General features: G+C 43.6%; 1 protein-coding gene across 2 annotated transcripts in view; it reads right to left on the bottom strand.

The window, feature by feature from the left end:
- The window catches only part of SLC9A3 (solute carrier family 9 member A3), a 78,661-nt gene extending 57,736 nt beyond the window's left edge, over positions 1 to 20,925 (bottom strand). Inside the window, exon 1 of one of the 2 annotated variants that reach the window (XM_073332595.2) lies at positions 20,419 to 20,925. In XM_073332595.2, the coding sequence (XP_073188696.1) occupies positions 20,419 to 20,620 (202 nt within the window). In that variant the 5' untranslated portion in view covers positions 20,621 to 20,925. The remainder of the gene's footprint in view (positions 1 to 20,418) is intronic. The other variant, XM_073332596.2, reaches the window with a different exon arrangement.
- Between the last annotated feature and the right edge of the window lie 611 nt (positions 20,926 to 21,536).

Here is a 21,536-nt window from a genome sequence, read left to right as displayed (position 1 = left end):
ACCGCATCTTACAACTCTGTGCGGAACCTCCCTGTTCTTCCTCAGACCGTGAGTATCTGCTGCTATTCAGGTCCACTGCCCACAGTGAGTGAGGGTGCAGGAGCAGCTGGGGCTACAGAAGTCTAAGGGGCTGCAGGAGCCGTCACCAGCTGACCTTAAGGCTCCTCCAAGGCATGGGATGGGGCAGCATTTCTACATACTCCAGCCTCAGTGTAATGCTCCGGAGATAAACCCAGCTCCTCTGGTTGGTGCTGGGGAAGATTTGGTCAGCCAAGATTACTAGGGTAACGTGTGATAATTAAAGATTAAGTTGTTTAATAATATTAACAGTACTTTAGTTTATAAATCACCTCAACTCCTGGCAAAAGAGCTCAAGGACCTGCACAGTAATTCATATGAAGGCATGGAAAGCATAATACCAATAAGAGAAAACTGCCTTCTAAACCATGAGCCAAATTCAAATACCAGTTTTACAACAGTTTAATTCCATTGACTACAATGGAGTTATGCCTGATTTACAGCCTTGACGGTGAAATCAGCATCGGGCTTATCAAGTTTAGCTGGGGGAGCACAAGAAACCAACCAACATCAAGTGGCTATTGCTCAAAATTAAAAACAAACCTGTGCGTTTTTAAAAGAGTTCAGATAACTTTCCCCACAGTTATTCTTTTATTTTCACACATCCTAGATCTGACGTGAAGCAGACACTGCAAGAGCAGTTGTTCCCGTGGTATTTCTGACCCAAGCAGAAGAAGAAAATACTGCAAGAAAGCCTGCTCTCATGAGATAGCCAACTCAGTTTTGCAGATACAAGAGGTTTGAAAAGTGTAGCTACAGTTCCGATAAGCATGTAAACGTTTGCATGCTCTTTCAAGCCAACCCTCTAACTCACCTATCATTAGCTCTAAGACTCAAATTATTTTGCTTACTCTAATATAAGAGATTTAAAGAAAACTTGTGTGCCTAGTTTCTACTTAAAGTGAGTGCTAGCAAGCACGTTACAAGCCTTCAAAACACTGAGAGACCATTATAATGAAGGTGTTGCCTGACATGGAGAAGGCCTGATTTTAATCAGATGAACAGGTTTTCAAATGACCATTTCAGAAACCTAAGCTGGTGTTCACACACGGTGTGCAACTGATCTGCTTTTGATGGTTGAGATGAAACTATCTCATCATGTTAAAAACTGTTTTAAGCCCCACACTTTCCTCTACCACATGCTGTGCAGAGTGACAAACAAAATACCCCCAAACACAGGAGGCGCAACTCTTTGTAGGCCACTCCTACATGGCTCCAGGGACCATGGAAGTTGCTCCATGCAAAGGCTGGTAGTTCACAGCTCTGTCAGGAGATGGGGAACAGGCCTTATTAGGATGGGTAGAAATCCTCCTTGTAGTTAATGCTGGTGGACAGTTCGGTTATCCACCCACTATGCCTTATATCATCCCCTCTTGGAGGGGACAGAGCACAGGCATATGGGAGAAGGGCATTTCTTACTAGCAGCATAGCTCCCTTAGCAGCTGCAATGCAAGGGAGGAGGGAGCAGGCCAGCAGCTGAGCAAAGGAGAGGATGATATGCAGCAATGACCTGGAAAGCATGGAGCTAGTCTCTGCATACCCTGAAGATCTGCTGCTCTGACTGGCTGTATCCTCCCTCTTGAAGAAGAGATGCCGCTTGAACGCTGCACATTCTCACTCAGAGATCTAGTTGCATGTTTTACTTTCCTGCAGGCTGAAGCAGGGCAGTGTGTGGCCCACTTAACATTGCCCTTCTAATTTCTTGTTCCACATATGTCTGAGACGATGCTATTCTTGAACGCCCTTGAACATTGTTGTTACTTACTTATGGCTATTCTTATGAGGTAATTTATTAACTTAACTCTTATATCTCCTTCATTGTCTTACACAGAAAGGTGAAGAACATAGAGACAATAACAGGAAGAACAGTAAATTATGCAATGGCATTATGTTGCAAAATTTGGTACACTCCATAGAAAATAGCCATGGGGTCAGAAGGTGGCTATTTACTTTGGTTTGGTCTACACTTCAAAGTTAGATTGCCATAGCTATTTCAAACCACACCCTGTCCTAAATATAAAGCAAAGGGTAAACACCTTTAAAATCCCTCCTGGCCAGAGGAAAAACCCTTTCACCTGTAAAGGGTTAAGAAGCTAGGATAACCTCACTGGCACCTGACCAAAATGACCAATGAGGAGACAAGATACTTTCAAAGCTGGAGGGGGGGGAGAAACAAAGGCTCTCTCTGTCTGTGTGATGCTTTTGCCGGGAACAGAAAAGGAATGGAGTCTTAGAACTTAGTAAGTAATCTAGCTAGATATGCGTTAGATTCTGTTTTGTTTAAATTGCTGATAAAAAAAGCTGTGCTGAATGGAATGTATATTCCTGTTTTTGTGTCTTTTTGTAACTTAAGGTTTTGCCTAGAGGGATTCTCTATGTTTTGAATCTAATTACCCTGTAAGGTATTTACCGTCCTGATTTTACAGAGGTGATTCTTTTATTTTTTTTCTTCAATTAAAATTCTTCTTTTAAGAACCTGATTGCTTTTTCATTGTTCTTAAGATCCAAGGGTTTGGGTCTGTGTTCACCTATGCAAATTGGTGAGGATTTTTATCAAGCCTTCCCCAGGAAAGGGGGTATAGGGTTTGGGGAGGATTTTGGGGGGAAAGACGTTTCCAAGCAGGCTCTTTCCCTGTTATATATTTGTTAGACGCTTGGTGGTGGAAGCAATAAAGTCCAAGGGCAAAAGGTAAAATAGTTCGTATCTTGGGGAAGTTTTAACCTAAGCTGGTAAAAATAAGCTTAGGGGGTTTTCATGCAGGTCCCCACATCTGTACCCTAGAGTTCAGAGTGTGCAAGGAACCTTGACACACCCCTTCTGACATAGCTATGCTGATCTAATCCCCAGTGCAGACACAGTTATGTCAACGGAATAATACTTCCATTGACCTTGCTACCGTCACTTGAGGAGTGGTAATCTTACCCCTATGGAAAAACCGTTTCTCTCAGTGTTGGCTGCATCTACACTACAGGCTACTCTGACATATATATATATGCAGGTATAATCTCTGTAGTGTAGACACAGTCTTGGAGCTCTGGTACTTATAATTTCCTAGTGTATATAACTGGGAGATGAGAACGGTTAACTTTGCAAAGTACACAATAGGAAGTAGACAAGGAGATAAAACTTAAGTTTTATCTGCCAGCATGAAGAAAAAAAGAAAAACTGACTAAAGCTGGATTTGAAGCTGCTTACAACTCAACCCCCCTAGCTCAGGCTAGTTTCAAGAAAGAAATATCTAAATAGAATTCAGAGTAGGGTAACCATCTGTTTCAGTGAAATGAAAGACACATCTTATCTTAATTAAGGGACAGCACCCCACAATGCTTTATGCGTAGTACAAAAATCATTACGCAGTACAAAGTCGTACAATATTAGAACATTATCATACTTTGCTGAAATATAGGAAAATTGGATTCTGTATTGATATGGGATGAGGGATATTAGGCACATCCCTTAAAACAGAGGAATTGTGTGTTCAGCCTATTTCAGGGAAATATAGGGATTTCATTTTAACTTATAAAAATTAAGATAAAGGATTTTTTTAGTTTGTAGTAGTAAGGATTTGGTATGATGCTTCTACTACAAACGACAACTTGAATTTGCAGAAGTTCTATTACAGAAAGGGGCTGATTCTCCCTTTCCTTGCACCGGTGTGTAAATAGCATTACTCTGCTAAAGACAGCTGACTAACTTACACCAAGGGAAATCAGGAGTGAGAAGAAGACAGGTCTGAAAAGTTTAGAATTGGTCTTAGTTCTCAATTCAGTGCTGTAGCAGTTTCACACACAGGTAAATGCCAAAATGAGTTCTGAAAAACTTGGAAATAATCATAGTCCAAAATAGAAAGACCTCATGATGGCACTCCAGAAAGCATTAAGAATGAGAACACACCTGAAGACAATGCTTTTGAGAGAGGGAAACCGCACAGTGTATTCTGAAGGAAAGACTGAAGAATTAAAATGGCTTAACTTGGCTCTTATGTGCTCAAAATGAACAGCTTTGGCTCAGAAAGAAAGCTATAGCTTTTCACTTAATTACCTTTTTCTACAGTACAAAAATTCCTGGTATGAAAACAAGGTGTACTTATATTTCTGAAAGGCTTGGGAACACAACGGTTGCGAATAGGGTTCATTTATTGTGTAGTAATGAAAACCAAGAGATATGGCAAATGTGGGCAGCCCTTTTCTAGGACAAATACATGCAAGAACTGAAAAGTAACACCCTCTTCCAGCAGGCCACAGTGTACCCATCTGAACACAGAAGTATAGCATGGTTGAAAGATGATTCACTTTAACTGTAGGTAGCAGATATTTATCTATTGTCAAGTTCATTTCGATGTCCACTAGCCTGTTTTGGAGTTTGCCATGTTATTTTAATTATTTTTAATAAAGTATTGCAAGGATTGTAGGCCTTTCTCCAGGTGTCGCTATTATTCCAAGTACAGGAAAGCAGTGTGATCAATACTCTCTCCTACCAGCCTTTTATACCCTGTCACCAATAGAGCTTCCTGCACACCAGGGAACAAGAACTAGGATCCGTTACGTGGCAGTGTATCCCATGACTACAAAGACAACTGGGGTGGCTAGCTGGCACCTTTCTAGTTGTATAGGAAATCTCTCATACTTGTTGTCTTGAAAAGTCTGGGGTTACATAAGGCTATGCCTGTACTTAAATGCTACTGGGCACAGGTGCAGTGCTGCCATGTAGACACTTAACTACAGCGACAGGAGGAGTTCTCCCATCACTGTAGTAAATCCACCTCCCCAAGAGGCAGTAGCTAGTTCAACAGAAGAGTTTTACCATCAACTTAGAGCGGTCTACATGGGGGTAGGTCTCTCAGGGGTATGGGTTTTTCTCATCTCCGAGAGACGCAGCTATGCCGATGTAACTTTTCAGGGTAGACCAGCCCTTAGGCTTTTAATTGCAGAAGTTCTATTACAGAAAGGGGCTGATTCTCCCTTTCCTTGCACCGGTGTATAAATAGCATTACTCTGCTAAAGACAGCTGACTAACTTACACCAAGGGAAATCAGGAGTGAGAAGAAGACAGGTCTGAAAAGTTTAGAATTGGTCTTAGTTCTCAATTCAGTGCTGTAGCGGTTTCACACACAGGTAAATGCCAAAATGAGTTCTGAAAAACTTGGAAATAATCATAGTCCAAAATAGAAAGACCTCATGATGGCACTCCAGAAAGCATTAAGAATGAGAACACACCTGAAGACAATGCTTTTGAGAGAGGGAAACCGCACAGTGTATTCTGAAGGAAAGACTGAAGAATTAAAATCTGCATTAAAAGCTTTTTGACAGAATACACAGAAGAAATGAAAACAAATAACCCATTGCAAACTCAGCTCCTGGCAAACAAGGAGCTACTTCAAAGTTGCTCTTGGTGATGTGATCCTGCATGTTCACAAAACTGTACGAAAAGCAATGAGTAGTATAATCCCTTAAAAATATCAAACTAAAATAAGGCTGCAGGTGACGGTTGGGGAAAGCAGCTTCCTGATTTGAAACGATCCTGAGCATAGCATTAGAGGAAATGATAGATGTTGACTGCTTGTGTGGTCCAGGGACCATCCTGCTGCTGCTGCTGCAGGGGAGAATAGCCCACTGCAGGCAGAGGCAAAATGCCAGGCACACTTTCCTGCTCCTTTCAAAAAGTAGCAGCAAGCACTCCTGGTTAGCACATGTATCATAGTACCACATAGAAGCTTGGGTACTGTCCATGCCCCTCTGAGGCCAGGGTGTGCAAGTGGGCGTAGAAACTGGCTTGCCTTCTTAATGCCCTACAGAGTCAAAGGTAGAAATCCTGCAATGCTGCTGCATGCTACTAGTTCAGAATTCATAGCTGTATTTACAGATGTCACACAGAGATTTATGATAAGGTCCCTTTAGTGACCTATAGATATGTTAATGACTGAGGCCAACATGTACCTCTTCTCTATTAGCAAATTAAGAGCACAAATTAAGAAATATGTCTTTTAGTGAAAAAAATGACGTATTTTCAAGGATCCTGAGTTTAAGGAAGTTAGGATTGAAATACTGCTCTCCCCTCTCTTTTCCTTCTCTCTGATATACCAATACCACAATGTTTTTATTGCAGTGTATATGTTTCATTACACTGACAAGAGAACACGTCCTTTCATATAACCCTTCTTTCCCTCTACCCCCTCCTCCCCAACCCCTACCTTCTTTCCTGTTGATCAATACATCCAAATGAATGCAACTGGTTTTATTTGACTGTGCAATATTTTATGCATCTGGACACCCAGAATTTGAAAGATGGTGCATGTCACTTAAACAGTCATGTCAGTCTATAAATCGATTGGTGAGTTTTTTTTATAACACCTGTCATGGTAGTAATGAAGCACTGCATAAATGTACATTGAAATAAACACACCTTAATGACCCTCTTTCCAAGGGAGCACAGGCTGGCTGTGCACAGAGCATTACAAGCAATAACTTGCCACAATAAGAAAGAGTGCTACAAACTAGTCCCACTTTTACAAAAATCCATCCGTCACTAATAATCATCTAGCATAGTCAATTTAAACAGATAACCATTGACTAAAAGTCTATCCCATACTCACCAACCATCTACTTCAACACAATAGCAATTCAGCAGCTGGAAACATCCATTTCCAATTGCTCCACCTGGACAGCGTTAAAAGTTGTATGTTCTGTTGCAAAGTGGAGGGAGGAAAGGAGGTGAGGTAATGAGAAGATGAAACCACGGCCAGTGGCTGCAAGGGTCACCATAACTGTACTGGTGGGGCGTTCATCCAAATAACCCCAAATTGCTTTTAAACAACCATTTTTTGATGAAATGATATTACAAATGGGGAAACTGAGACAGAGGGATGGCGTGCCGAGTCATTCGTCAAGTCAATGGGAGAGTTGGAGCTTACACCCAGCTCTCCTGACTCCCAGTCCCTTGATTTACCACTCCGCTAACTTCTCATAACTAAGGCCTAAGAAATTTACCCAACACTCCTTCCAGAACCACACATGCCTCTACTCCTCAGGTATCCATCACTTGGGCATGAATTCTGAGCCCCCCAGTTAATGTCCCTCTTACTACGCACTCCAGTCAATTCCTGCCATCCCCAACACATCGGGTAATGCTGGGCAGTGGTTTAAGTAGATTGAAACAAGGGATGGAGCTTGCACTGAACTAGCCAAGGAGGAGAAGAAGTGCAGCTTACTCAAGCCAGGGAGAGCAGGTGGGATTCTTCTGCTTTAACACAGTAGGGGGAGCTCTGTTCCCCCCCAATTTCCCCTTACTTTAACCCCTGATACTGGGCCATCCTACCAACAAGACAATTTATACTTCCCTCCACACAGTAAATAAGTGTGGGCAGCTTCCCGCTCAATAAATCAATGTATGTTGCCCCTCCCATCCCCCCAGAAGGAGTCCTCCACTGAAGTGATAGGAGGGCCCTCTCTCACACAGTCTCTGCTACAGTAAAGTGGTGCTGAGGTTTCCCTCCTGCTGGAAGGGACCTACAGACTAAGCCAGCCTGAAGACCAGTGGCAGCAGGCCCCTTTGTATGGGAGACCCAAATAAACACAAGCTCGCTGACAAGGCAGCTGTGTTGGGGGAGGCCACCCTGCCATCCCAGAAGAGAGCCTCATGTGTCGAGCCCTACATGCCATTCCAATATGGCTTGTATGGCCTTCAATCCAACAGCGACAGACAGCTCCTTCCTCCCACCCATCAGCCTCGGAGATGACACTGGAGCAGTCGCTCTGCTGACTTAGGTCTGGTCACAGAATTTTAAGTATTTCGTTTAAAGGGTATGATTTTTTTAATGATATAGTTACACCAGTGTGGATGCAGCTGTACCAGTATAATATTGCTGCGGGTGCAGTTAAACCAGGAGTATCAGTGCAGCTTATTCCCCTTCAGTCGCGTAGCTGGCGGGGAGCGAAGCAGCGGCTGCTCCCCCACCGAGCAGAAGTGGCGCCTTTCTAATTCTTTGGCGCCTTTTAAATTTTTACTCACCCGGCGGTGCTCCGCGTCTTCGGCGGCGGGTCAGGAGGCGCTCCGGGCCTTCTGCAGCACTTCGGTGTCGGGTCCTTCACTCGCTCCGGTCTTTGGCGTCATTGCAGTGGCGACGGGAGGTGGTTGTCCTTCAGTGCTGCCGAAGACCGGAGCAAGTGAAGGACTCGACGCCGAAGTGCTGCCGAAGACCCGGAGTGCCGCCGGGTGAGTACAAGCCGGTGGCACCTTTTTTTAAATCTCCTCTCCCCCTGTTTTCTCCACCTGGCTACGCCACTGATCCCCTTCCCATATGGGAATAGCCAGACTGATACAAAGCACCTTTATACCATCTAACTGTGTCCAAACTAGGGACTGTCACTGTACTATTTTAACTACATTGGTACAGTTAAAGTGAGACAACTTTTCTGCTAAAACAAGGCCTAAGGAAGACAGCACTGCATTGGTTTACAGCTGGTTTACATTTGGAAGATTTTCTTCCCAACCAATGCAGCGTGGCCAACTCCTGAGATTTTATGTGAGTCTCATGATGCTTGGTTTCAGAGTAGCAGCCGTGTTAGTCTGTATTCCCAAAAAGAAAAGGAGTACTTGTGACACCTTAGAGACAAACAAATTTATTTGAGCATCAGCTTTCGTGAGCTACAGCTCACTTCATCGGATGCATTCAGTGGAAAATACAGTGGGGAGATTTATATACATAGAGAACATGAAACAATGGGTGTTACCATACACACTGTAACAAGAGTGATCACTTAAGGTGAGCTATTACCAGCAGGAGAGCGGGATGCGGGGGCGGGGAACCTTTTGTAGTGATGATCAAGGTGGGCCATTTCCAACAGTTGACAAGAATGTCTGAGGAACAGTGGGGGATGGAGCAGGGGAATAAACATGGGGAAATAGTTTTACTTTGTGGAATGACCCATCCACTCCCAGTCTCTATTCAAGCCTAAGTTAATTGTATCCAGTTTGCAAATTAATTCCAATTCAGCAGTCTCTCCTTGGAGTCTGTTTCTGAAGTTTTTTTGTTGAAGAATTGCCACTTTTAGGTCTGTAATCGAGTGACCAAAGAGATTGAAGTGTTCTCCAACTGGTTTTTGAATGTTATAATTCTTGACGTCTGATTTGTGTCCATTTATTCTTTTACGTAGAGACTGTCCAGTTTGACCAACGTACATGGCAGAGGGGCATTGCTGGCACATGATGGCATATATCACATTGGTAGATGTGCAGGTGAACGAGCCTCTGATAGTGTGGCTGATGTAATTAGGCCCTATAATGGTGTCCCCTGAATAGATATGTGGACACAGTTGGCAACAGGATTTGTTGCAAGGATAGGTTCCTGGGTTAGTGGTTTTGTTGTGTGGTGTGTGGTTGCTGGTAAGTATTTGCTTCAGGTTGGGGGGCTGTCTGTAAGCAAGGACTGGCCTATCTCCCAAGATCTGTGAGAGTGATGGGTTGTCCTTCAGGATAGGTTGTAGATTCTTGATGATGCGTTGGAGAGGTTTTAGTTGGGGGCTGAGGGTGATGGCTAGTGGCGTTCTGTTATTTTCTTTGTTGGGCCTGTCCTGTAGTAGGGGACTTCTGGGTACTCTTCTGGCTCTGTCAATCTGTTTCTTCACTTCAGCAGGTGGGTACTGTAGTTGTAAGAATGCTTGATAGAGATCTTGTAGGTGTTTGTCTCGGTCTGAGGGGTTGGAGCAAATGCGGTTGTATCGTAGAGCTTGGCTGTAGACAATGGATCGTGTGGTGTGGATGAAAGCTGGAGGCATGTAGGTAGGAATAGCGGTCAGTAGGTTTCTGGTATAGGGTGGTGTTTATGTGACCATCGCTTATTAGCACCATAGTGTCCAGGAAGTGGATCTCTTGTGTGGACTGGTCCAGGCTGAGGTTGATGATGGGATGGAAATTGTTGAAATCATGGTGGAATTCCTCAAGGGCTTCTTTTCCATGGGTGGTTTCTCAAAGCCCCAGCTTCCAGAGTCAAGTGATTACACAAGAATCTCTCCTTTCATTTTTAAAATGTGTACAACTCTGAAAGTGCAGAAAAAACATGACCAAAGTACAACCTAAAGGCTCAGAAGCTAGCAGGCAAAAAGAACAATCCACCCCTTCAAAAACATTGTTTTAATTATGGTTTTGAGGCCTGACTCATGATTTTTGAACACTTGGGGTTGGAATACTGCATAATGACTAGGTGTTTTTTTCCTTTGGTAAATGAACATGGAATTTGGTGGCACTCACTCAAGGAAATATTTCTGGGCCAGTGGATTTTTCAGGCCTTGTTTATAATCATCATAGTGTAACCAACCCGCTCTTGTCCACATGGCCTCAGCTTATAATGGCAGCAGTGAATAAAAATTGGATAGCATCAGTAGGTGTGGCAACCACAACACAACCCTGGAGGAAAGCAGTGTGGGCACTTCAACTGTTAGACCCACCTACTTCAAACCTGGCTGATGGCATTTGCCCTTCAAAAAGTTATCCAGTTGTCCTTCTCCTTGAGTGTTTTCTAAATATTCGGGCCTTAATTAAACATGTTTCCACTTGATGTCTTGCATTCCATCTTGGCTCCTCCTTGAGAGATCACAGTCTCAGTATTTATGACTTTACAATGCTTTTACCTTACAGACAACTGTAGTATCAAGTCACAGCTTTCACTGGGATGAACATTTTACAAGTAGGACTACAAAGTGATCTGAAATAGTAAAGAAACAGTTTAATAGATAACCATGACTTTGCTATTTGTGAAGATCATTTTTACTGAGTCTCCTTTAAATACAGAGCCTCTTGGTATCTCTAGAAAGAAAGAGAGTCCTGATGTAGCACAGTCTTTTGGTACACTGGTTTGCTTTCACAACAGCAAAGAGATGGGGAAAAGTCCACAGTTCTGAAAGAGGTAAAGGAATATTCAATACTCAAAGAATATTCCTCTGAGAAACTAAAGCCTAGCACTTCAGCATAGGATAGAAAGGAATTTCCAGAGATTACAGAAAAGCGAGGCAATCATTTACCAAGGCATCAGCAGCTCCTATTTCAGTGCAGGTGAAACTATGGTAGAAATAGGAGTAAAGAATGTTAATTTGAATCCAGACCATTCAATTAAATAACTTTTTATAGTGAAACCCACTGGCTTTTTTCATTCTTGGTTCCTTTGCCGTTTTGGTGACGTGAGTCTAAAGCATCAGATCCAAGGAACAGAAGCTAGAAACGCAAATACCCGCTTCCACTACTAAACAAATCTCAAACATAAATCAGTAGATGAACCCATGAAAGAAAAAACCCATGGATTCCTGTAACTCCACTTCTCAAAAGCAAGGCTACCAAAGTGATACCTGAAGAAAAGTTACCAAAGTTCTGTGGTTTGCAGCACTACTGTGCCAGAGACCTGTGGTCAAGACCTGCAGATTACTCTAAATAATAAATGGCATCAGCTCTGAAGATGGTAAATTTATGGTTCCAGTAATCCCAAAACTACAGTATTAAAAAAAGGATTCCATTGTTCCACAAAGGACACAACTCACTTTATATACTGGAACTGGAAAGTAACTCATGGCAGAGATTCTGTCTTAGGTACGCATGCTTGAATTGAATTCAGTTCAGAGCACTCCTTTAAATGCCATTGTTTCCTTATGTAATTCACACAAATTACTATTGTGCATTTGCTGTGTTATCTGTTGGATGTAATCTGAATCTTGTAGAGCTACACTGCCTTGATATCCTGCTCCTCACTGTAAATAATTAAGACTTGCAATTTGCAAGGCTGGTGTGTACAGAGGGAGGAGGAAAGTGGGGGAAAGGAAGGAGAATTGTTTTAGTGCATCCTCCTGAATGTATTAAATTAGTCAGATAGAAACAAAATGTGATCATGGGCATCCATTTACAGAATGTAAATTTAACACAGGTCTTGTGTACACAGTTCTTCAAACTGAAAACACTGACCTACACTGACACTGACTTACTCTTGGGTTCAGAAAGTTTGGTTCAAATACAGAACATGTCATGTCCAAAGATAATTCTTTAAATGCCAAAGGTTTATTACATGTAGGCCAAACCAACTACTCTAAATATCAATGCAAATAATTATTACTGTGTACAATGATAAAATAGTACAATAAACCGTGTGAAACTAGCAGTGACTTACCAAACTGAAGAAAAAAAATCCCAAGTTTAAGTATTTCTAGATAACCACGTGGCTATTGTTAGAGAGATGATATGGAGGAACCTGCCTGAGCGAAACCTCACTTATGGCCTCATTTACAGCAGAGATGAGCAACCCCAGGTCTTGTTAAGGTTAATGGGAGCTGCTGGGACTTATCACTTTTGGAGGGACCAATAGACCACCAGATTTGTTCCTCTTTAGCCTCTTCCCAGATTTTAGTGTTGGTTGGGAGATGGAAAAATTCAGCCCACGGGGAACAAAGTCACACCCTACCTGCTACAATGCAAACCATATTCCTTCTTAGCACTTTCACAGAGAGTGCTTTACCAAATGAATCAACCTCTGGACTGACATGGCTGTGACAATGGCTATACTGTATCTTTCCCCCTTGCAGCCTCTGGCAGTATCCTCTTCACAGGAGTCTCTCTCCTCCTTTTTAACCTACACACCCCAAACAATAAAATGGTTCTGCTAACATGTCCTCCTTTTTTATTTTTCAGCATTTCTTCCTGATGAGAACACTTCACAGAGAAGGAAGAGAATGGCCATCACAGTTATTCTCTTGTATTTGTTTGTTTTGTTTTGGTTTTTTTATAATTTACTAAATCACTTGAGTTAACTAATTCACTAGTGTCACTAAAACTAATAGTCTCTATGCCACAATGCCAAGAAGAGAAACTTGGAGTAAAAAGTTTTTTTGTTTTGACTGTTTACATTGATGGGGGGAGTAATGTCTCCTGTGACCAAGAAATTGCCTTGGGGCGTTAAACTGGAGTTAGAGCTGTTGGACTCTTGCATTTTACAGCTTCTTCCCTAACCCACCTCTTGACATATTTGAAATTCTCCACAGGAACACAGGTGTTAACAGTTTTAACTGCTCTGTCTAAGAATACCTTCCTCTGCATTTTTCCCACCACTCACGGTAGATCTAGACAACATGATAGTAAAAACATCAGTGGTTGGTCCATTTTGCTAGTACTGGAAGAGCTGCAACACAGTGGGAGATCTCTCTAAACTCCCCCATGTAGACAGGACCTAAGTGTTTACAGGACTGGGGCATTAAGTAGGGAAGCTAAGAAGATGGGGTAATCAAACTTGATAAAGATTTCCTTCATAAGTTCCCCTCCCTATTTTTAACAGAATTCTAGACTCCAAGTTAACTTGGAATTTTTTTACATGCATAATAATTAAAGATGTAGTTTAAGGTAAAATGGGTTCCATTGGCAGAAGCTGGTTGAATTCAGACTACAGGGCCCTAGTGGAAATTTGCCTGAAACAAAGTTACAGTTATACCCACAGCTCAAGCTCTGCTGGAGATAGAGTTGGCTGACACATCCAAAAAATTGGACGCAGCCAGTTGGGAAGGGCATGGGAGCAGAGCATCTGAGAGATGCATTGATTTGACAACACATCACCCAGGCAGCCTTCTCCAGTGGGCTCCTATGAATGAATCCCCAAGGGAGGGCTGTGTAGGCCAGGAGGTGAATCTACATCTTGGATGTAGCTACCTCTGTGAATGAACTTTTGCATATTCTGGGATGAATTAAGTTTCTAATATAGAGTTAAAATAGCATGTAGATGATGTGATGCTCCTATAGGGACAAGAGTGAAGCTTGACCAGAGGTATAAACCTCTGCTTCCCCGCAGCTCCCCACAACTCTTTGTAGGGTCTCAGAAAAGACATCTTTAAAACACTGGTGTTACTTTAGTACAGTGAAATAATGATGAAGAACCCATGCTCCCCTCACAAAGACACCTCTTTTCCTTACTCCTCCTCGGCTGATAGATGCGGAATGTCCCAGGCTCAGACAGCAGGTCGACTATGACTGTGACGATGGCTAATGCTGTATCTTGTCCCCAGAGGGAGCTTGCTTTAATGGAATTTTTTCCCTCTACAGTGAGCTACCAAACTCTTTCAAATGACAGTGATTCAAAAATGTTGGAAGCAAAGTATTTTTTCTGAATTTCACTTAGGCACCAAACCATCCAGAGCACTAGCTGAAAGCAAAGCCCCAAGGTGCTGGGGAAGGGAATGTGGTGGTGAGTTTTCTCCCGCTCTGCGCCTGTTGCCATTGGGCGAGACTGAGGTCAGCTCTACACTAGAAAATTTTTGCTGGTATAGAAATGTCTGTTAGGGATATGATTTTTGGGCAACATTTCTATACCAGCAAAAGCCTTAGTGTAGACGTGGTTACACTGGCATAAGAGTGCTCTCACTGGTCAGTAGCTTATTTTGCTCAGGGAACCAGTATAAGTATACCAGCAAAAGCACTTTTTTGCTGGTATAAGATGCATTGATGCTGGGAGGGTTTGCCGATATAGCAATACTGGCAAACCTTTTCTCGTGTAGACCTGGCCTGAGAAGGCCTGCAAATTGGAACATCAGTGTGCAAGATTGCAGAGGTGAAAGTGGTAACTTGTCTTGTTTGTGGTTAAGGTAAACCATGCAATCAACTGCATTGTCATTGGCTATGTCTTCATCGCAAAAAAGGTAAGGGGATTTTTACTATGGGATTTTTACTGCAGGATAACTAACGTACATTAGTGATCCCACTGTCAAATTCTAGTGAAGATGAGGCATTGTAGTTTTTACCTTGAAGTAAACCATGGGCGGGAGAATAGAATTGACCTCATCTAGCATGGTAAAAACTACCAAACCTTGTCTCCACTAGGATTTTACTGCAAGTTCGCTAATGCACGTTAGTTATCCTGCAGTAAAAACATACCTTTCTTTGGTGGTGATGACATAACAGTCTCTGTTAGAGAGGCAGCAGAAAAGAAATTGGCAATACAATCTCTGCATTGAAACAAAGAAATTTGCTTCCATTTTTCTCCGGAGCTTATTGTCTCTTCCCTGTACTCACTCCCTTGGATGAGTTTTTGGTCTCTTTCCTACTTCTGGCTTTTTTGTAATATTCTTTTCTCCCATTGTGTGTCTTCTGTTCTCATTCCCTACCCTTTAAAGGGGTGGAGAAGATTGTGTGCTTTATTTTGTTTCTTTATGATATCAAAGAGACCTGGAAGGTGTGTTTAAAAAAAAAACCCACAGTGAGTGTCCATTCTTGTCTTTCACTTTAAGCCTGGCCTACACTTAAACATTTTTCAGACAAAACTATGTCAATTAAGGGTATGAAAAAAATCACACACCTACTCAGCATAACTCAGGAATCCTAATGTAGAAGCTGTTATGCAGACTAAGAAGTCCTTTCGCTGAGATAAGCTGCATCACCATTAGGAGGGCTTGCCAGCATAGCTATAACAGCAAACCCTTTCTAGTCTAGTATATAAAATCTCCCCACTATATTTCCCACTGAATGCATCCGATGAAGTGAGCTGTAGCTCACGAAAGCTTATGCTCTAATAAATTTGTTAGTCTCTAAGGTGCCACAAGTCCTCCTGTTCTTTTTGCGGATACAGGCTAACACGGCTGCTACTCTGAAACCTTTCTAGGCTAGACATGGTCCTACTCATGTGTTTCACTTCTCACATATAAAGAGTTTATTGGCCTCCCTGCCGAAGGATATTGATAAGGGAGCCTTTCATGAGAAGAAATAAATCCCATAGGCCAAAGGATAACACTGTGTATCCTAGAACAGGTAACAGGAACCTTTTAAAGGAATAGAACCCAATCTCATTAAGTTTGATATATGAGATAGCACACTCAGCTGCGTCACATTGTTCCCACCTGACTGTCCCCAGCCACTACCAATCCAAGGAAAAATGTGTGCAGCGTGGGAAACAGTGAAGGAGGCCAGACAAGTGCTGACACTGTCCCCATACCTGCCATCGTACCAACTTGGGCAGGAGGGAGAAGTATCCCTGATGCAGAAAAAAAGAAAAGAAAAGAAAAGAAAATGGGAAAGTGGATCCTTCCCAGAAAACTGCAATACCACATGCAATTTTCTGCATTTTTGAAGAGTACCCCATTTCAGATAGAAAAACTGTAATCAATTATATATGTAAGCTTACTTGGTAATACTCTGAAAGTTCTTCACTAGAGTAACGTGTCAGTGGCACATTATGTTCTGCAAACAAATATGAATCACAATGGCCAGGTCCTAAATGCACTCACATGCTTGCCCATTAGATGCACAAAATACATATAAAGCCAGTGTCACTACTGGTGGGGAAAATAAAACTGATGGTTACTTCCACCTGCGAAGAGAGACTTAGCTTACTTGCCCACCTTCCATTCATTAACTTCCAATAATCCTCATCCTACAAAATCATGTCATTTGATTATATTTATATATAGATACAAAAGGATTTAATCCTCACCATACCTGCAGATCTCATCAGAAGAGTAACTATGGAGTCACTAGCAGCACCTTAATAAAATCAAACGTATTGGTGCATATTTTAGAGCAATATTTTGGCATCAGATAGTTGATCAAGCAATTTAAAAAATATTTTATGGGACAGATTCTCTGCTGTGCTTTCTACTGGGTACAGCAGATGGGACTGTTAAGGATCCCCCTTGCTCTGCCCAGCCCCAGCCCCAAACTGGTTAGATTTCAGAGTAGCAGCCGTGTTAGTCTGTATTCGCAAAAAGAAAAGGAGGACTTGTGGCACCTTAGAGACTAACCAATTTCTTTGAGCATCAGCTTTCGTGAGCTACAGCTCACTTCATTGGATGCATTCAGTGGAAAATACAGTGGGGAGATTTTATATACACAGAGAACATGAAACAATGGGTGTTACCATACACACTGTAACAAGAGTGATCACTTAAGGTGAGCTATTACCAGCAGGAGAGCGGGGTGCGGGGTGAGGGGGGAACCTTTTGTAGTGATAATCAAGGTGGGCCATTTCCAGCAGTTGACAAGAATGTCTGAGAAACAGTGGGGGTGGAGCAGGGGAATAAACATGGGGAAATAGTTTTACTTTGTGGAATGACCCATCCATTCCCAGTCTCTATTCAAGCCTAAGTTAATTGTATCCAGTTTGCAAATTAATTCCAATGCATCAGTCTCTCCTTGGAGTCTGTTTTTGAAGTTTTTTTGTTGAAGAACTGCAACTTTTAGGTCTGTAATCGAGTGACCAAAGAGATTGAAGTGTTCTCCAACTGGTTTTTGAATGTTATAATTCTTGATGTTTGATTTGTGTCCATTTATTCTTTTACGTAGAGACTGTCCAGTTTGACCAACGTACATGGCAGAGGGGCATTGCTGGCACATGATGGCATATATCACATTGGTAGATGTGCAGGTGAACGAGCCTCTGATAGTGTGGCTGATGTAATTAGGCCCTATAATGGTGTCCCCTGAATAGATATGTGGACACAGTTGGCAACAGGATTTGTTGCAAGGATAGGTTCCTGGGTTAGTGGTTCTGTTGTGTGGTGTGTGGTTAGAGCAGCTCCTAGGGACCATCCGCCATCTAGGGATTGCTGGAGCACATTTTACTCCAGCCACTTCTACTCACCCCCAAAATGCCTCTCCCATCTTCTGCCATGGGCACTGCACCAGGGGCCACAGGGAGGGAGGTATAAGAGCCAGCTCCATGTCTGCTCAAGAATCCACCATTCGGCGGTATCCTTAGCCAGGATGCTGAGGTTAATCTCACTGCTACCTTGGCACTACAAAAGAAGCAGAGCAAGACAGAAAGTCTGCCGCTTGCATTTCGTCTTCTTTCTTTCTATGGCCTACCCACGGGAGTTCCCCCTTAGTCTTTTTCTTCCATTCCCCTCCTTAAATCCTGCTCAACAACATTCATTTCCTTTTTACCTCCCTTTTTCCAGCATCCCATTTAGTCAGCGCTGCAGCTGATCTGACTGAAACAAACTTCACCTTGAATGGTCTGTTAGAATATGGGCTAACTGCTTATGCTAAACAATCTGTTCCACACTGCGTTTAGCTGTCACACTCTTGAGTACCTTTTCCAGACCTGAAGGAGAGCTCTGTGTGGCTCCAACGCTTGTCTCTCTCACCAGCAGAAATTGGGCCAATAAAAGATATTACCTCACCCACTTTGTCTCTCTGAAAAAAAAACTTACTCCTGTCTGCAGATCAGACACCCTGGCTCTGTCTGCACCAGTCAGCAGTGGTCACGTCTGCATTTCATTCATCTGATTGGTGGCTGGTGGGAGCAGCTAAGCCAGCTCAAGACGTGCTACTTGTGCTTTACAGTATGCAGTTATTGCTCAGTGCCCCTCCAGAGACCGCCTCAAGTGAAACACAGTTACAAAAACGAGCAGAGAGGAGAAGGGAAGTATCTGGGGTCACTGTCCACCACCAATGGTCACTGAATCTGTGTAGCAATGAAGAGAGCTCCAATCATTTAAAAACTGAGCCAGATGCAGTTCCTGAATTATTTGCCTCTGCCTTAAAATGATACTGGAAAAAATCCAAGGACACCAAAGACTTAGTGGACACCATTATGCAGCACAACACCATCTACTCAGGACTTCAGGGTGAAGGCTGAAATAGAACTCATCATGCTTCAAAAGTAAAGGAGAATCCCCACTAGCTGTTAGCTGTATAGTGCTTATGACACAGAGCTGTACAGCACTGATTCCATTCAGTAGAGAGCAGCGGTACACATACACAGAAGCCAGTTCATAACAACACAAACCACAAACCCTAAAATACTTTACTAGGAGAGTACCCCGAAAAGGAGGCTCAAATTGGCAACAGGTGTATTTTTGTAATTTCTGAATTTATCTGCTGACAATAGCGCTACTCTTTTGCCTATACCTCTTTCTCCAATCACCGATTTTGTTTTTTCAGAGTCAAAAAGTATCCAAGGCTACTGAATAACAGTCACTGCGCAGTTTTTATGTCTCTTCAAATTGATATAACTTGTCAATGAAAGTCAACCAAATCAAAACTCTACGTTTTACAGGTAATTTAGGTATCTTGTTCATCAAGAGATTACACTTTCAAAGTACATTTTCTTGATAGGTTTCATAACTTTATTCTCACAGAGATCTTAAGTTTACGTATACGTTTTCAGGAAGATGAAGCCCCAAACTTAAGTTTTGTTTTAAAAAGTTATACTGAAACTGGCATTCATATCCTTCATTCATTTTTAAAATATTAATGGAAACAATTTTGTTTGGATTTAAATACTGTTTACAACCCAAACACTGCTGCATTGTGAGAATGTATCGCCAACCAAAAAGTGAAAGAGACTCGTCTGTTTACAATTTCCAATCTGAGCACCTGCAAACTACATTGAAAGTGAACAATGAATTAAATTAGTAAACATCTTTAAATTTTAATAATCTAAAGTATTATTAATTATTACTATTAACAACACAAGTAAGGAAATTCATCTGTGAAATGTGATGGCCCTTCAGTCGGCCAATAGCACTTGCATTCGGTTTCTTTTTGGAGGTGAATCACCCATGTAAGATGTTTAACATTGCAGCAAAATTCCAGATCCAGTTTGTGGTACATTGGCCTTCACAGATAATAGCATCAACCTATTAACATCAATTTCGGCTAACCAGTAAGCAAACAAAACCAAACAAAACAAACAAAAAACCACTTGAAAACAAACAAAAAAAACCCCACTAGCAAACAAACATAAAATTGCTTGGACCTTAGTAATAATAATATGGAAAGAGAAACTCTTGCACTTTTAGAAATGTCACATGGATCAGAAAAACAATAGCTCTTGGTTAGTTAAAACATACAAATTGACCCATATTTCACATAGGCTAAACGGTTAAACTTTTGCATTCTCCTGCAGGTAACACCATACTGAATAACAAGAGCAGAGGATACTAATGCTCCAGATAAGTGGGTTGGCAGTATTTGTTTGAAGTTTCATTAATATAACATTGCTGCCAGTTATAAGGGGTGGAAGGTATATCAGAAGCAAGTGCAGTCGTTTTATAGACAACCAAATTTGATTTCCTGTTCCGCACTTGGTTTAGTTTTATAACACTTTCCCCGGGACCAATGACAATAAGAGTGCGTTCATAAAGCATCAGATACAAACGCTATGGTCCCAGCCAATGAGAATGCACTCGTGAGTCATCCACGGGTATAGCCAAAACCCCACTGCTGAACGCTGGGGACGGCACGCTTCAGAAACGAAGCTGGCAAAGAATCCAGTAAAACAGCCCCCCCGTGTATAGAAAAGGGAACAGTGCAGGCGATAACGAGCCTCTTTTACTTAAAGTGGGGGAGATCAGCCAGGGCAGATGGACACAGGGCTCTGGACTCACCGATTTTGGCCAGACTGGCCACAAGTATCCAGAGCGCGATGATGTAGGGCTCCTGCACATGCCCCCATTTGAAAGCGACGATCTGAAAGGACTGAGGTCCGCTGACAGCTGTGTGGTCCCCCGAGCTCTTCTCCTGTGCCCGGGCTGCGGGAAGAGCCAGAAGCCCCTCGGCTAAGGGCACCTGTCTCATCTCCAAGCTCATCCGCCCAGCGCCCCGAACTGCCCAGGCTGGGAGCGCCAGGCGCTCGGCAATGCCTGTGCCCCGCGGTCCCTGCCCCTGGCTCAGCGCCTGCAGGCGCCGCGATCCCCCTGCCCACGCGGGGCAGCTGCTGCCTCCCCGCTGGGGGCCGGCAGGGGTCGGGACGGGCCAGGCGCCGCGCGCGGTGCACCCGGGCAGATGCTGCAGCTCGGGTCCCGCTGCCCGCCGGCGGCTGCCTTTATGGGGCTGTCCCCGAGCCGCCAGAGGCGGAGCTACGAGCCCGCGGAGGAGGCTGCTGCGGACGGCGGAGCCGGGCTGCTGCCGGGGATCTCTGCCGAGCCGGGACTCTGGGCAGCGCTGAGCACGTCGGGCCTGAGCCTGGGGGCTGGCGGCAGCTGCGCGCCAGGGATGCGGGCACTGGGTCCTGGGTGGGCTGGAGTGACTGGAACTTGGAGCCGGAGCAGCGGGGGCGGGCAAGAGACCAGGGAGCCCCCGCGCTCCGGGGACATAATCTTGTCCCCTGAAGAGCTTGGGGGCGGGGGAGGGATCGTTCCCCAAAGGCCAGTCACAGCCCTCAGAGACCCCCTCCCGTACCCTCCCCCCACAGACTGCCGGGGGGCGGCCCCTCTGGCTTCGCTCAGTGACACCCCGACTCCGCGGGGCTACAGCCTGGCTCATTAAAACCTGCAGCGTCCCAGAGCAGCCTTGCGCGGCTCTCCCCAGCACACACAGGCCGGACCGGGCTGTCGGCCTGGATCTGTCCGGGGCGCGGGGTTTTGTTTAACTCTCCTGGCTGCTTTCTTCCCTGTACTTTTTTTATGGTTACAAGGTGAAGCGCCCTTTGGGCCCCCCCCCCCCGATAACCTTTGCTTGAGTGCCTCCCTCGGTTGCATTGCAGGGCCCGGACTGTGCGTACTGT

This window comes from Lepidochelys kempii, chromosome 2 (genome assembly GCF_965140285.1).
Source record: "Lepidochelys kempii isolate rLepKem1 chromosome 2, rLepKem1.hap1, whole genome shotgun sequence".
In the NCBI taxonomy this organism is placed as follows: domain Eukaryota; kingdom Metazoa; phylum Chordata; order Testudines; family Cheloniidae; genus Lepidochelys; species Lepidochelys kempii.
The sequence above is the reverse complement of the archived record's forward strand: the minus strand, read 5'-3'. Positions and strand labels throughout refer to the sequence as shown.